Source organism: Grus americana, chromosome Z (assembly GCF_028858705.1).
Source record: "Grus americana isolate bGruAme1 chromosome Z, bGruAme1.mat, whole genome shotgun sequence".
Classification (NCBI taxonomy): Eukaryota; Metazoa; Chordata; class Aves; order Gruiformes; family Gruidae; genus Grus; species Grus americana.
The window spans coordinates 15037453-15051495 of NC_072891.1; the positions used below are offsets into that span (position 1 = coordinate 15037453).

The following is a 14043-nucleotide window of genomic DNA, read 5'->3' on the forward strand; positions in this document are numbered from 1 at the left end:
AGCTAACCAATACTTGAGGTAGCTTTAAATGCCCAAGCATGGATATCACATGTGATGTGTGTGTACAGCTGCCCTGCAGAGAAACCAGTGGCCACCTTCAAAGTTATGATTAAATTAACAGAATGGTACCGTCATCTTCTGAAACTGCATTACAGACCAGCACTATTTTCCTTGTAGTGTCTTGCGACCTGTCAAAACAGTTGAGACCTGAAATATGAGTCCAGTATATAGTCATTATAAATAAAAGCAAAGCTGGATAATGACTTTTCCTAGTCCACAAAATCTGCTGCTCTGCGACTACTCGAAAGTTCATTTGGTCTTGTGCTCTCCCGGAAACAGAGTGTCCCAGCTCCCACATATAAACAACCTCCAAACAGTCATGCTTAATAACCACAGATGAACTTCATAGAACCATAGAATGGTTTGGGTTGGAAGGGACCTCAAAGATCATCTAGTTCCAACTCCACTGCTGTGGGCAGGGGCACCCTCCACTAGACCACGCTGCCCAAAGCCCCATCCAAACTGACCTTGAACACTTCCAGGGATGGGGCATCCACAACCTCTCTGGGCAACCTGTTCCACTGCCTCACCACTCTAACAGTAAAGAATTTCTTCCTAACATCTAATCTAAATTGACCCTCCTTCAGCTTGAACCCATTAGCCCTTGTCCTGTCACTACACTCCCTTGTAAACAGTCCCTCTCCAGCTTTCCTGTAGGCCCCTTCAGGTACTGGTAAGCTGCAATTAGATCTCCCTGGAGCCTTCTGTTCTCCAGGCTGAACAAGCCCAACTCTCTCAGCCTGTCCTCATAGGAGAGGTGCTCCAGCCCTCGGATCAGCTTCGTGGCCCTACTCTGGACTCCCTCCAACAGCTCCATGTCTCTCCTGTACTGGGGCCCCCAGAGCTGGATGCAGTACTCCAGGTGGGGTCTCACCAGAGCAGAGTAGAGGGGCAGAATCACCTCCCTCGACCTGCTGGTCACACCTCTTTTGATGCAGCCCAGGACACGGTTGGCTTTCTGGGCTGCAAGCGCACACTGCTGGCTCATGTTGAGCTTCTCATCAATCAACACCCCCAAGTCCTTTTCCTCAGGGCTGCTTTCAATCCATTCCTTGCCCAGCCTGTAGTTGTGCTTGGGATTGCACCAACCCATGTGCAGGACCTTGCACTTGTCCGTGTTGAACTTCATGCGGTTTGCATGGGCCCACCTCTCCAGCCTGTCAAGGTCCCTCTGAATGGCATCCCTTCCCTCCAGCGTGTCGACCACACCATACAGCTTGGTGTCGTCAGCAGATTTGCTGAGGGTGCACTCGATCCCAGTACTGACCCCTGAGGAATGCCACTGTTCTCCACTTGGACATTGAGCCGTTGACCACAACTCTTTGAGTGCGACCATCCAGCCAATTCCTTATCCACCGAGTGGTCCATCCATTGAATCCATGTCTCTCCAATTTAGAGACAAGGATATCATGCAGGACAGTGTCAAATGCCTTGCACAAGTCCAGGTAGATGATGTCTGTTGCTCTTGCCTTATCCACCAATGCTGTAACCCCATCATAGAAGGCCACCAAATTTGTCAGGCACGATTTGCCCTTAGTGAAGCCATGTTGGCTGTCACCAATCACCTCCTTGTTTTCCGTGTGCCTGAGCATAGTTTCCAGGAGGATCTGCTCCATAATCTTCGCCAGGCACGGAGGTGAGACTGACCAGCCTGTAGTTCCCTGGGTCTTCCTTTTTTCCCTTCTTAAAAATGGGGTTATGTTTCCCCTTTTCCAGTCAGCGGGAACCTTGCCGAACTGCCAGGACTTCTCAAATATGATGGAGAGTGGCCTGGCCACTTCATCCTCCAGTTCCCTCAAGACCCATGGATGCATCTCATCAGGTCCCATGGACTTGTGCACCTTCAGGTTCCTTGGCTATTCTTGAACCTGATCTTCTCCTACAGTGGGCGGTTCTGCATTCTCCTGGTCCCTGCCTTCTGTGACCTGAACAGTGTGGCTCAAGCACTTGCCAGTGAAGACTGAGGCAAAGAAGTCATTGAGTACTTCAGTCTTCTCCATATCCTGGGTAACCAGGTCACCTGTTTCATTCCAGAGGGGACCCACATTTTCCCTCGTCCTCCTTTTCTCACTAACATACCTATAGAAGCTTTTCTTGTTGTCCTTAACATCCCTGGCCAGATTTATTTCTATCAGGGCTTTGGCTTTCCTAACCTGATCCCTGGCTGCTCAGACAGTTTCTCTGTATTCCTCTTGTCCCCTAAGAATTTGGTTGAACCTCAGTATTACCCTATGCAGGTGAAGCAAAGGGAAATTGCTATATTGTGTAAAACAATTTTCAGCCCAAAGAATAAGAATCATGGTTTTATGATGAGTACCTCACTAACCCACTTGTTTCTTATCTATGCAAGCAGGGGGCTTTTCTGATGACAAGAAAGAGGTAAGATTATTTCAAGTTAGACTTATGAAATAAATAATGCAACTTTCTTGTGTTTTCTCGGCCAAAAATGAAAAAGTTAAAGGTTTCACAATTTCTTCATGTAATGTTATCTTGGTGCTGTCAGTATCTTAATGGTCTATTGATTGGATCTTGCTACCCACTATTTTTAAATATTATTACTCTGTTAGGGCAAACATGAAAAACTGCTTTTAAAGATCTTTTTAAAGTTTTATGATTTTTCAAAAGCTTCTTAGAGGTTTCTCAAGCTCCCAGACAGCTGGAATTAACTCTACTGTATTCTCTCTGTGTTTCTAAGACAGTGAATTAATCTGTGGTAAGTGAAGTTTTCACTGATCTTCAGAAAGAGACAGAGGAGGAACATCTTAGGTGAAACAGTGCACAAAATTAGTTGGAGACCTCTTATGTTTTACATTCATCCAAATTGGGAGACCATGGGCCTACAAGTGGGTTTTTTAATGTTAAGTCCAAGAGGTGAAATGGTACGTGGTGGAGTGTGTTGCATCCAGGGCAATCTGTTAAAAAACTGAGACTTCAAGAACATGGCTGGGCTCCTACAAGGCATGTGGTGCTGACTCTGCAGTTTTCTCCTTGATCCTCTGACTTAGAAAGAAAAATTCAACTTTTTAAAACGTTTGCTGTTTCTTCCATTGCTTACATTTTCCCATGGAAGGAGCAGCAGAGACTGACTGAATGAACCAGCAGATCTTGAGGTCTTCCACTTCTCCTTCAGTGGCCTTCCCAGAAGTGTCATTCCTTCTGCAAATCCATCCTTTACTGCTCTTTCCTGCAAGTGAGGAGGGTGGTGAGATTCATGGAGAATCAGGCAATTCACTGGGGCACAATGAATATAAATATTAGTGAGTAAAGGAAATAAAGCTGCATGCATTCATCCTTCTCCCTGTCACTTGCGTCACAGGAGTGTCATCAACATAAGGAGGAAGTGATAAAATGGGAACAGTGTTCTCCCCTTCAGATTTCACTTTTCCCTAGCAAAGATTGATGAGAATCACATTCCTTCTGCACACAGAGCAGAAATTGACAATAGTGCACTTGCCTCCAGTGTATGGGTATTCCTTCCAACAGAATGGGAATTAACAGCAAATTTGAAAAAGCCATGAATTACAGTACTTTTCATCTGTTATTTCTGCAGAATTCATCCCCTCTCCCCCTTATTCACTGTAAATAAACTATGCAGATCTAAAGATGCATAGAGCTCACTGTAAAATCTGGATGGTTTTTGGTGATCCATCTCTTCCTTCCTCATTCTGAAATCCTGATCAGGAAAGTGGAGGAAATACCCCAGGAGATTATATCATAAACAGGAGGTATGTATCAGTCTGTGAGGTTAACGGACGAGAGGATGGGAAAAGCATACATATTACATTAAATAGAAAAACAATGAAAGTCAATTTTTGAAGTAATTTTTTTGAGAGCAGCAGAAAGACTGAAATGGGGAAACGAATATGAAGATGGTGCCCTGAACTCCTCAAAGCACTGTGGATCATTCATTTTTCTTTATATCGTCATCATAAACTGAAAAGAAAGAAGAAAAGAAGCCTATATTGGGCAATATATCATTTCCTCAACACCTCCCACACTTGCAAATACTGATTATGTAATATTTAGTGCAAGCAAGTTTTATGAGTGTCTAAAGCAACACTTACGTTTGTAAAAGAGCTCATTTCTTCCTTCTGCTGCTTTTCATTACATTTACCATAGGTACAAAGTCTGGCAAGAATTGACTTGTTAACAAGAAGAGAAGAACGTGCTCCATTAAATCACCAGGAATAAAAATGGCAAATATTGACCTATCTGAGATGAGATGGTGAGAGGTGAGAGAGATGCATAACAATATACTTAGATTCTTAGGTAAGAATTTTTTGGTATTTGGGTCTTTGCACTTCTGTTGTTTCTTTGTGAGCTGAATAAAGGACAATGTAAAGAATTCTCTGAGCTCAAAACGGTATCTCCACCTTACCAAAACCTAATCAAAGAAGACAAAAGGAGAAGGAAAACAAAGTTGTTAAAACTGGAACCTATAAATCCATAAACAACTCTCACAGAATAACTCAACAACATTCCGGTAACTAAAGGGGCCTACAAGAAAGCTGGAGAGGGACTGTTTATCAGGGAGTGTAGTGACAGGGCAAGGGTTAATGGCCTTAAGCTGAAGGAGGGTAGGTTTAGATTAGATGTTAGGAAGAAATTCTTAACTGTGAGGGTGGTGAGACACTGGAACAGGTTGCCCAGAGAAGCTGTGGATGCCTCCTCACTGGAAGTGTTTAAGACCAGGTTGGATGGGGCTTTGGGCAACGTGGTCTAGTGGAGGGTGTCCCTGCCCATGGCAGGGGGTTTGGAACTAGATGATCTTTAAGGTTCCTTCCAACACAAACCATTCTATGATTCTATAATTCTATGAACTTTCTCATAAACACTGAGTGTAAGGTTTGGATTTTAAAGCTACCGCTCATGTTGCCAGCCCTATTTCCAAGTGGCTTCTTGTGCTTATGAATCAGCCCATCCTGAGGTTAAATTTACTCAGATTGAGTGATCTTTGGAGCTTACCTTGGGTATTCAAATATCTAAAGGGTGGATGTCAAGAGAATGGGGCCAGACTCTTTTCAGTGGTGCCCAGTGACAGGACAAGGGGCAATGGGCATGAACTGGAACACAGGAAGTTCCATCTGAACATGAGGAAAAACTTCTTCACTTCAAGGGTGACCAAGCACTGGGACAGGCTGCCCAGAGAGGTTGTGGAGTCTCCTTCTCTGGAGATATTCAAAACCTGCCTGGACGTGTGATCCTGCTTTAGCAGGGGGTTTGGAGGAGATGATCTCCAGAGGTCCCTTCCAACCCTTACCATTCTGTGATTTGTAGCAGACTGACATCCTAATCCATGACCAAAGAAGTGCTGTAAGATTATTTGCTATACAAGTAAGAATTAGTACTATTTACAAAAAAGAAGCTTGAAGGATAAAATTTTAGTATTTGAACACATAGACTACACCATCCATTTTTGAGTGCTGGCACAAAGGAATGATTGTGCTCACTGCTAATCACATTTATTTTAAATTTTAAACAAAGTAATAAAGTTGGCCCACAAGTGGAAGAAAGGAACATTAAATGTTTATCCAGTATAATCCTATTGTTTTAACAGTATAATGCATACTAATTCTTAATTATAAATATACTACTGATGCTTGGCAAAGTCTCATACTGTGACTAAGAAAAATGTATAGTGTGTTAGGAAAGAGCACTTTGTAACATCATAAATACTAATGTGGCATAAAAAAGTGGAAATTATGAGGGCAAAAGAGCGAGACAACAATGAAGAGCGCACTGGTTTATACTGACTAGGTGACTGCAGGGCTATGGCTATTATTTATCTGGTTGCTCATAATCCTCCCATTCCTCCTTTTTGTTCTTAGCATTTACTTGTTGCATGCTTGAAAGTTTTGGGCACAACAAGAATTTCTATGTTATCTGTCTCTGTGCGTAGAACTACCAGTCATGACTGGGTTTTGTAAGTCCTGACACAGTACAAGTAATGGTGAAATGTAATTAATGAAAATAGCCTGGAATACAGGAGGAAACAGACAGATTGACAGACAGAGCTGACAGCATAAAGGAAGACGACTGTAAAGACTCTCATCTGATGCATATGTGGTCAATAGAGGTTCTTCTTTCTAGCACAGTTGTCGCTTGCAGATATATGGACCAGTCATGTTTATTGACTTCCTGGCTATGCCACAGCCAATCCATATGAGACACAGTGTAGGAGAGAGACTATGAGTCCTTGGAAAGTATAATGGGCTTAAACTGTCAATTTGGTGAATAAATATATGGCAAATATTTATTGATGTGGCAAGACAGAAAACCGATGCTGCTTTGTTTTTGTATTTTCAGCATTTAATACATGTACATGTGTAGTATGTCTCTGATGTATAGTTTTTTCTATATTAAAATATGAGTAAATGACAGGCAGAGTTTGTTTTATTTTTTTTTTTCTTCAAGCGAATTAAATCTAGGCTCCATAGACTGTCTGATGGAAAACACTGAGAGGACAAGAACCTTGAAGACTCAGTTCAGACCCAGATCTAAAATAAGTAGATGGTGTCAGAAGTTAAGAACCTAATAGGATAAACTCATCCCTTCACCATTTCAAGGTAGTTTAAATTTACATTATCCCTTATGTGTTTCCTAATAATATCCTAAAGAAGAAACCCTACCAACTCTGCAGGGGAACTAGTTTCCATGACCCTTGCTCCTTGAATTTGCTGGGAAGCTTGAACTTCCTTCCTGACCTGTTCAGATGCATGCTGGCTGTAGGGCCACTTTTTCATGTGGATAAAGTTGCTCTAAGTAGATGTTGTAGACTTCTCTGGTGCCCTAGGCACAAAAACGCTCTTAAATACTCTCAGTTACCATCCTGTGTGCAATCAGAAACAGGTCTGTCCAAGACACTCTACTCAGTTAAGCCAGAGGGAAACAGAAGAGTATGCAGAAGAGTTATGACTGTAGATGGCATATTGGAATATGCAATCCATGCACACCTATGACATTTTGAAGTGATAAATGAAATAATAAATGAAAACAGCCATTATATTGCAAGGTAATTAATTATTTGGTTTTTTACCAGTTACACAATCATTTATTATAATGATTAGTAGAAGTGACAAATATGTATATTCATGAAACATTACTGTTTTCTAATTAAATTATAATAAGATACAAATAACCGTGATTTGTTTGTTAGTGCTATAAAACTAAACATGACCTGCTAAAATAAACTTTGCTGGTTTTAAGTGACATTTACATTTACAGAATCATGGAATCACAGAATGGTTTGAGTTGGAAAGAACCTTAAAGATCATCTAGTTCCAACCCCCCTGCCATGGGCAGGGACACCCTCCACTAGACCACGTTGCCCAAAGCCCCATCCAAACTGACCTTGAACACTTCCAGGGAGGGGACATCCACAGCTTCTCTGGGCAACCTGTTCCAGTGCCTCACCACCCTCACAGTAAAGAATTTCTTCCTAATATCTAATCTAAATCGACCCTCCTTCAGCTTAAGGCCATTACCCCTTGTCCTGTCACTACACTCCCTTGTAAACAGTCCCTCTCCAGCTTTCTTGTAGGCCCCTTTAGTTACCGGAATGTTGTTGAGTTATTCTGTGAGAGTTGTTTATGGATTTATAGGTTCCAGTTTTAACAACTTTGTTTTCCTTCTCCTTTTGTCTTCTTTGACTAGGTTTTGGAGGAGGTGGAAAAATTATTGTTTTGAGCTCAGAGAGTTCATGGGCTTTGTCCCATGGTAATCTACCAAGCAGATCCCTGAAGAGGCCAAAGTCTGCTCTGCTGAGGTCCAGGGGAATGAGCTTGCTGTGCACCCTCCTCACTGCTGTGAGGATCTTGAACTCCACCATTTCATGGTCACTGCAGCCAAGGCTGCCCTTGAGCTTCACATTCCCCACCAACCCCTCCTTGTTGGTGAGAACAAGGCTCAGCATGGCACCTCTCCTCATTAGCTCCTGTATCGCTTGGAGAAGGAAGTTATCATCAATGCATTCCAGGAACCTCCTGCATTGTTTATGCCGTGCTGTGTTGTCCCTCCAACAGATAGCGGGGTGGTTGAAGCCCCCCGTGAGGAGCAGGGCTTGTGAAGGTGAGACTTCTCCTTTCTGTCTATAGAGGGCCTCATCCACTTGGTCTTCCTGGTCAGGTGGCCTGTAGCAGACCGCCACTATATTGTCCCCTGTCCCTGCCCTCCCTTTAATCCTGGCCCATAAGCTCTTGCTTGGCTCCTCACCCATCCCCAGGCAGACCTCCATGCACTCCAGTTGGTCAGTGACATAGCAGGTGACACCCCCCCATCATCTGCCCTGCCTGTCCTTCCTAAAGAGCCTGTATCCTTCCATTCCAACACTCCAGTCATAGGAGCCATCCCACCACGTCTCTCATAATGCCAATGAGATCATAGCCCTGCAGACATGCGCACGTCTCTAACTCCTTTTGTTTATTCCCCATGCTACATGTGTTTGCATAGCATTATTTAAGCTGGGCCCCTGATGAAGCTGACTGGCTGGAGTGGCTGGAATTCCTTTGTGCTGCACTTCAGGTGCTCTCCTGCTGACGTGTGATCCTTCCCCTGGCTCTAGGCATCTGTTACTGGCACTGGCATCAAACTGGTAGGAGTGGGATTGTTTGAGGTTCCCCACGCCTGGCAACTTTAGGCTAAAGCCCTCTTCACCAGCTTGGCAAGCCTATGACCGAAGATGCTTTTCCCTTTCTCTGATAGATGGACCCCATCAGCCCACAGTAGACCAGGTTTCTCAAAGTGAGTCCCATGGTCTAAGTAGCAGAACCCCTGGCTGTGGCACCAGTCATGTAACCATTTGTTGACCCACCAGATTCGACTGGCCCTTTTAAACCCCTGTTTATGAGGTTTGTATTTGAAAACTGGTAAGTTAATGCTCCTTCTATTTTCCATAAATTTATGAACTACTAAGGATATTAAAAAGTTCTGCTCTTGTACATAATTCTATATATCACATATATAGATTGGTATAACTCATAGTGTCTCATGTTGGAATTAGTATCAGGATGGTAAAATATGTAGAATGACCTTGGTATACTAAGAGGACCTTAAAAAGTCAAAAGTTTATGCACTCCTTTCAAGAGGAACCTATGAAAAAATCTTGACAAAAATACATAGTGGATTATGGATGAATTGACACAATGCCACATATTCAGAATTCATCTTTTAAAAAGTTGCAGATTATTATGGGAAAAAAAGAGGGAGAACAACACATTTTTGAGGCTTTAGTTAAAGAGAGAAAAATCCGTTCTTCATAATTTTGAAAATGTACAGATTCCTAATTTCCTAAATTGAGCCCTATACTGTCATCATAATAAGAACTATAAAGGTGTAAAGTATACCATGTCATTATAGACGCCTCCATTTTTATAATTCTACCTCAAAAGACTTCTTCACTGGTTTTCTTTTAACCTTATTCTGGACTAAATGTGTCCACATATGAAGCTACTCTGGAAAATGCTGTAAATTCACATGCTCCTTTTATCCCAAACATCTTTCAAGTGAAGACAAGCCCCAGGGCAAAGACATGGCTTTTTTCTCCACCATGAATCACAGTGGAAAAGACTGCTAACCCCACTGGCCAGACTCCTACGCTCTCCAGTCTCTCCATCTGCTCACTTAACAGCCCACAGAGAAAGGCTTCCTCACTTTTACCAAGCAGCAGGGGTAAACATCCTGCTTTAGCTCCTTTAACAGCAAACTGCTTCCTCAGTGATTTACTGTAAAATCAGGTGTTGAAAATAATTGTAGGGATCTCTTTTTTGTAATAACAGTCTAGATATCTGCTAAAAACACTTCATTTCATCATGAGACTTGATGTCCCGTGAAGTTTAGCCAAAAAAGGAAGTCATGTTATGCTGGACCTCCAAAACCTGAAAGGGAGGCTATGGCCATGTTCAAACATTTGGTGCCTTACGTTCATTCTATTTTTATCCAATGCTTTGTCAAAGAAAAGGGGTGGTTCTTGATTTCAGCACTTGCAAATCACATGTGACATACCAATGTAATGCAGTTGCAAGCTGAATCAAGTCAACCCTTCTGGATGTACTGCTTTTAGAGGGGTCTGGGTACACAGAGGTATGAGACAGTGTTTCTCCTGCCTGCCCAGGACATCATTCCTTGCATTCCTGTTCCTGTATGCACAGAGGGAGGCTATGTGTTGCCTCTTAGAGAAGAGATATGAGGGAAAAACTCTGTGCTCTGTGTTGTATCCCTTTGCTTCCCAGAGTAAAAAACTACGTGGACTGGAGCCCAGTTATCTCCCATAGATACAGTATGGGAGAAAGGATGGAATATTTGACCTGAACACAGGTCTACTATATCCAAATTCATGTGGCTGGCTTAGAGTCCTCCCCAATGGAGTATGGTCAGCAGATAATGATGGAAAACTGCCTCCATCACCACTAGACTCCTGGGCTTATGGACTTCTAAAAGATTGTCTCAGTCCTTACCAACAACTATATACGACCACTGGTGAACCAGGCACATGATGGAGAGTTTACAGATGTATATATGCTTGATGTCAAAAAAAAAATCTCATCACTGGCATAGAGATGGCTCCAAGACTGAATCTAATCACAGACCACTGATGAAAGCCGAATCCAGACAAAAGAAGTTTCAGGTGAGGACAAGGAGAAGCAACTGGATGAATATGCAGCCACGGTCTGTCATTAGTAACAACTGTGCTCCTCTGCATAGCAGAGTCCTCCACAATAAAGTTAATTTTTTCACCTGTAAGAAGATGATGTACCTCAGAAGCTGGTCTGAGGCTGGCAAATGAATCCCTCCCAAAACTCACAACTGTCAGAAATACGTGGTACACTTCATTCCTCTTGCCTTCTCCTAGATCAATGAACGGCAGGGCATACATTTATCTTTTAAACCTAATTCTAAGTTTTATTTCTAGACACTCCACTAAAATGCTTTTCCCTCTGGAGAGAGGTTGCAATAACAAATGTGTGCCAAGTGTTATTCATGTTAATCTGTATGCTACTGGAAGACAACTGGGGACTATGCCAATGAGAAGAGTATAAAAACCTTACTAGTGAGAAAGCCACTGGGATTCATTCTGTCATTTAGAGGCACTTCAACGAGATTGCAGTATATTCCCGTTGTTGGTAGGATTTTCAAGAAGAGCACCTGTCCATGCACCCAGAACTGAATATCCCACTCTATCCTAGCAGAACACAGGTTTCCAGCTTGCATGGTTGCAGAGATAATCTTCCAAAACCTTAATTAAAATTACAAAATCTGACTGAATCTTACAACTGCTTGAAACTCAGCAGTCTGAACTTTTGTGATCCAATCAATTTGGCCTCAATATGTCCAGCCACTACTGAATCACAGATTACTTTTTGTAGATAGGCATACGTAAGAAAGTAGACAAACCACAACAATGGCCAATATGAGTGCTGCCAGAAAAGAAAGTTAGAGGAAGGAATATACTAGAGGGGGGGGGGGGGGGGAGAGAAGAATGGAGGGAAGGAAGGAAGGAAGGAAGGAAGGAAGGAAGGAAGGAAGGAAGGAAGGAAGGAAGGAAGGAAGGAGATCAAGGAAGAAGAAAAGCAGAAGTAGTAATGTATCTGATGACAGCACGTTGTACAAATAACAATTACTTGGAGCATATATAAAGGACAGACTTAGATTTCTTCAGCGCTTGCTGTGATCTTTCTGCCATCTTTTACTGACGAGTGAGCAGTCCCATGTGACTTGTGCGCAAATGTGGAGTCCAGAGTTCCTTCTCTGCCTTCTGAACTGCAGTTACACAATGCATTGCATTCCTTGATCCCACTGGGAATTCCTGCATTGCTCCCACACGTATTGCAGTTCCTCCAGCTCTGCAAAGCCAGGCTGATAAGGGTGTGAGAGAGACATCACTGACATCTGAAATACACTAACAGAACTATTGTGGGGATCACTCTGAAACTCACATGCTGCCCTTTCTAAGGGGACCAGGCTTCTGTCTCCTTACCTTGATGCTGAGGGACGCAAGGGCTGTCCTCTCCACCATCTCCTGTGAGCACTTTGATTTCCCCCTCCGACTTCTTCCTGAGGTACTTGCAGTGCTTTTACGGGATATGGGCTCCAACTCCCTTCCTCTGATCTTCTGTCCAAAAGGACTTCATCACCATTTCCTTGTCTTCTCTTGTACCCTGAAAGGGTACAGCTTTCCTTATTTTCCTGTCTCAGCATTGTTCCTGCAGAGAAACAGATTTTCTTCTGATCTCCTCCTGTTTTTTTCCCCATATGTCATAAAATTACAGCCTGGAACTCATTGAACAGAGTATCAGTGTTACGAATTTAATAAAATTCAAAAAGGGACTGTATAAACATACATAATTTATATGGACATCAAAACTACTCAAAGTTATCAAAGTGAGCAGCAAAACAAACAAATGAAGCTCATTTCCAAAACAAACCCTCAAGACATAACAGCTCTGATATTTCAGGGTTTAAACTGATCTCCAACTAACAGATTAGGATGAGACCTAAAGCAGAGGGCATATAATCCTACATCTGCCTAATACGAAGTTTCTTGCACCTTCCTCTGTCTGTTAAATTTCAAAGACAGGGTACTGGACCAAACAGATTTGGTCTTTTGTCCCACCGATGTTATATTGCTCTGAAGGAATGCTTTAGACTCCTTATTGCTCATCCCTTCCTGTCTTTTTGTGGGATGCTCAATCTCTGCAGCTTCCCCTTGCCTTCCTTCCCCGGCCCTCCCCATCCCCTCTAATCTCCACAGGGGTTTCTGTATTAGTCTGAGTGGCTGGATAGGTCTCAGCCTCCATCTGTGGGGATTAAACTTAATTTATCCTCTTAATTCAGCAACAACTTCCTCACTGAATCCTCTCCCTAGCTTCGCCTTTGCCCCAGCACTTGGCTGCCGCTTCAGCCCCGTCCCTCCTAGGGAAACCAGAGAAAATAGGAAGAAACCAACAACCCAAGTGTCAATGCCCACGACCCCCGAGGAGAGGAGCGGCCGAGCTGGGGTCCTGCAGGACGGGAGGGACCTGAGGACATTCCCTTGTGCAGTGGGAGGGCAGAGATGAGCAGGGGGTCCCCGCCGAAGAAGGGGTGGCACATCGCCCCACGGTGTCCGGGGCGGTCCCGGGTGTCCACCCCGCGGGCAAGGCCGGCCCGCCGAGGGGGCACCGCCGGCACTGGGGGCACCCGACAGGGGACGCCCCGACCCCTCGGTCAGGGCCCGGCCGGGGCCGGGGGCTGCGGCGCGACGGCCCGCGGGGGAGGTGCCAAGCCGTGCCCAGCGCCGCCGTGGCCGCCCCACGGGCGGTGATAATCCCATCAAAGGGCCGGACCCAACCTCCTCCCCTCTTGCCTTCCTTCCCTCCCCGTCCTCGCTCGGCGCGAATACAAGCCTCGCCGCTCCGCTCCGCGCCGGTCCCAGCCCCGCTGCCCGCCCGGCTGTTGCCCAGAGGGGACGCGCGGCGGCGGCGGCGCCCCTCGCCCGCGGCCACCGGCCCCCATCTCCGCCGCTCGGGCGGCGGCGGGGGAACGCGGCGCACATGGAGGTACCGGGTCGCTGCCACCGCCGCTGCCACTGCCTCGCCTCGCTGCTGCTCCTGGCTTCGTGCATCGGCTGCGCCGTGCCGCCGCGGAGGAGCATTCCCCGCCGGCAAGGTAGGGCGGACGGCGGTGCCCGGCGGGTGCGCGGGCTGTTCCCCGGGTGGGGACGTAGATGCCCTTTCAGTGCCGCGCTTGCACCAAGCAAAGTTTCGCGTCGCTTGAAAACTGGCGTTTGCCGCAGGGGGTTGAGACTCCAGCGGGGCCGGGGCGGGGAGCTCCGCCGGCCGGGCAGCCGTGGCGGGACAGTGCCCGCCGCCGGACGCTTCTCGGGCGGCTGCTGGCGCTTGGGGTGAGGTCGCGGCGCTGCCGCGTGAAATCAGCTCGTCCGTGAGCTCCGCACAGACCGAGCCCCTAACGAAGGCTGCCGGGGTGCCCGGCGGGGCGGGCGCCGCTCCC

The 14043-nt window shown here is 45.3% G+C and overlaps 1 protein-coding gene across 1 annotated transcript in view; it reads left to right on the forward strand.

The window, feature by feature from the left end:
• Positions 1 to 13392: 13392 nt before the first annotated feature.
• The window catches only part of EGFLAM (EGF like, fibronectin type III and laminin G domains), a 73687-nt gene continuing 73036 nt past the window's right edge, over positions 13393 to 14043 (forward strand). The window contains exon 1 of the mRNA XM_054810883.1: positions 13393 to 13701. Coding sequence (XP_054666858.1) covers positions 13587 to 13701 — 115 coding nt within the window. The 5' untranslated portion in view covers positions 13393 to 13586. The remainder of the gene's footprint in view (positions 13702 to 14043) is intronic.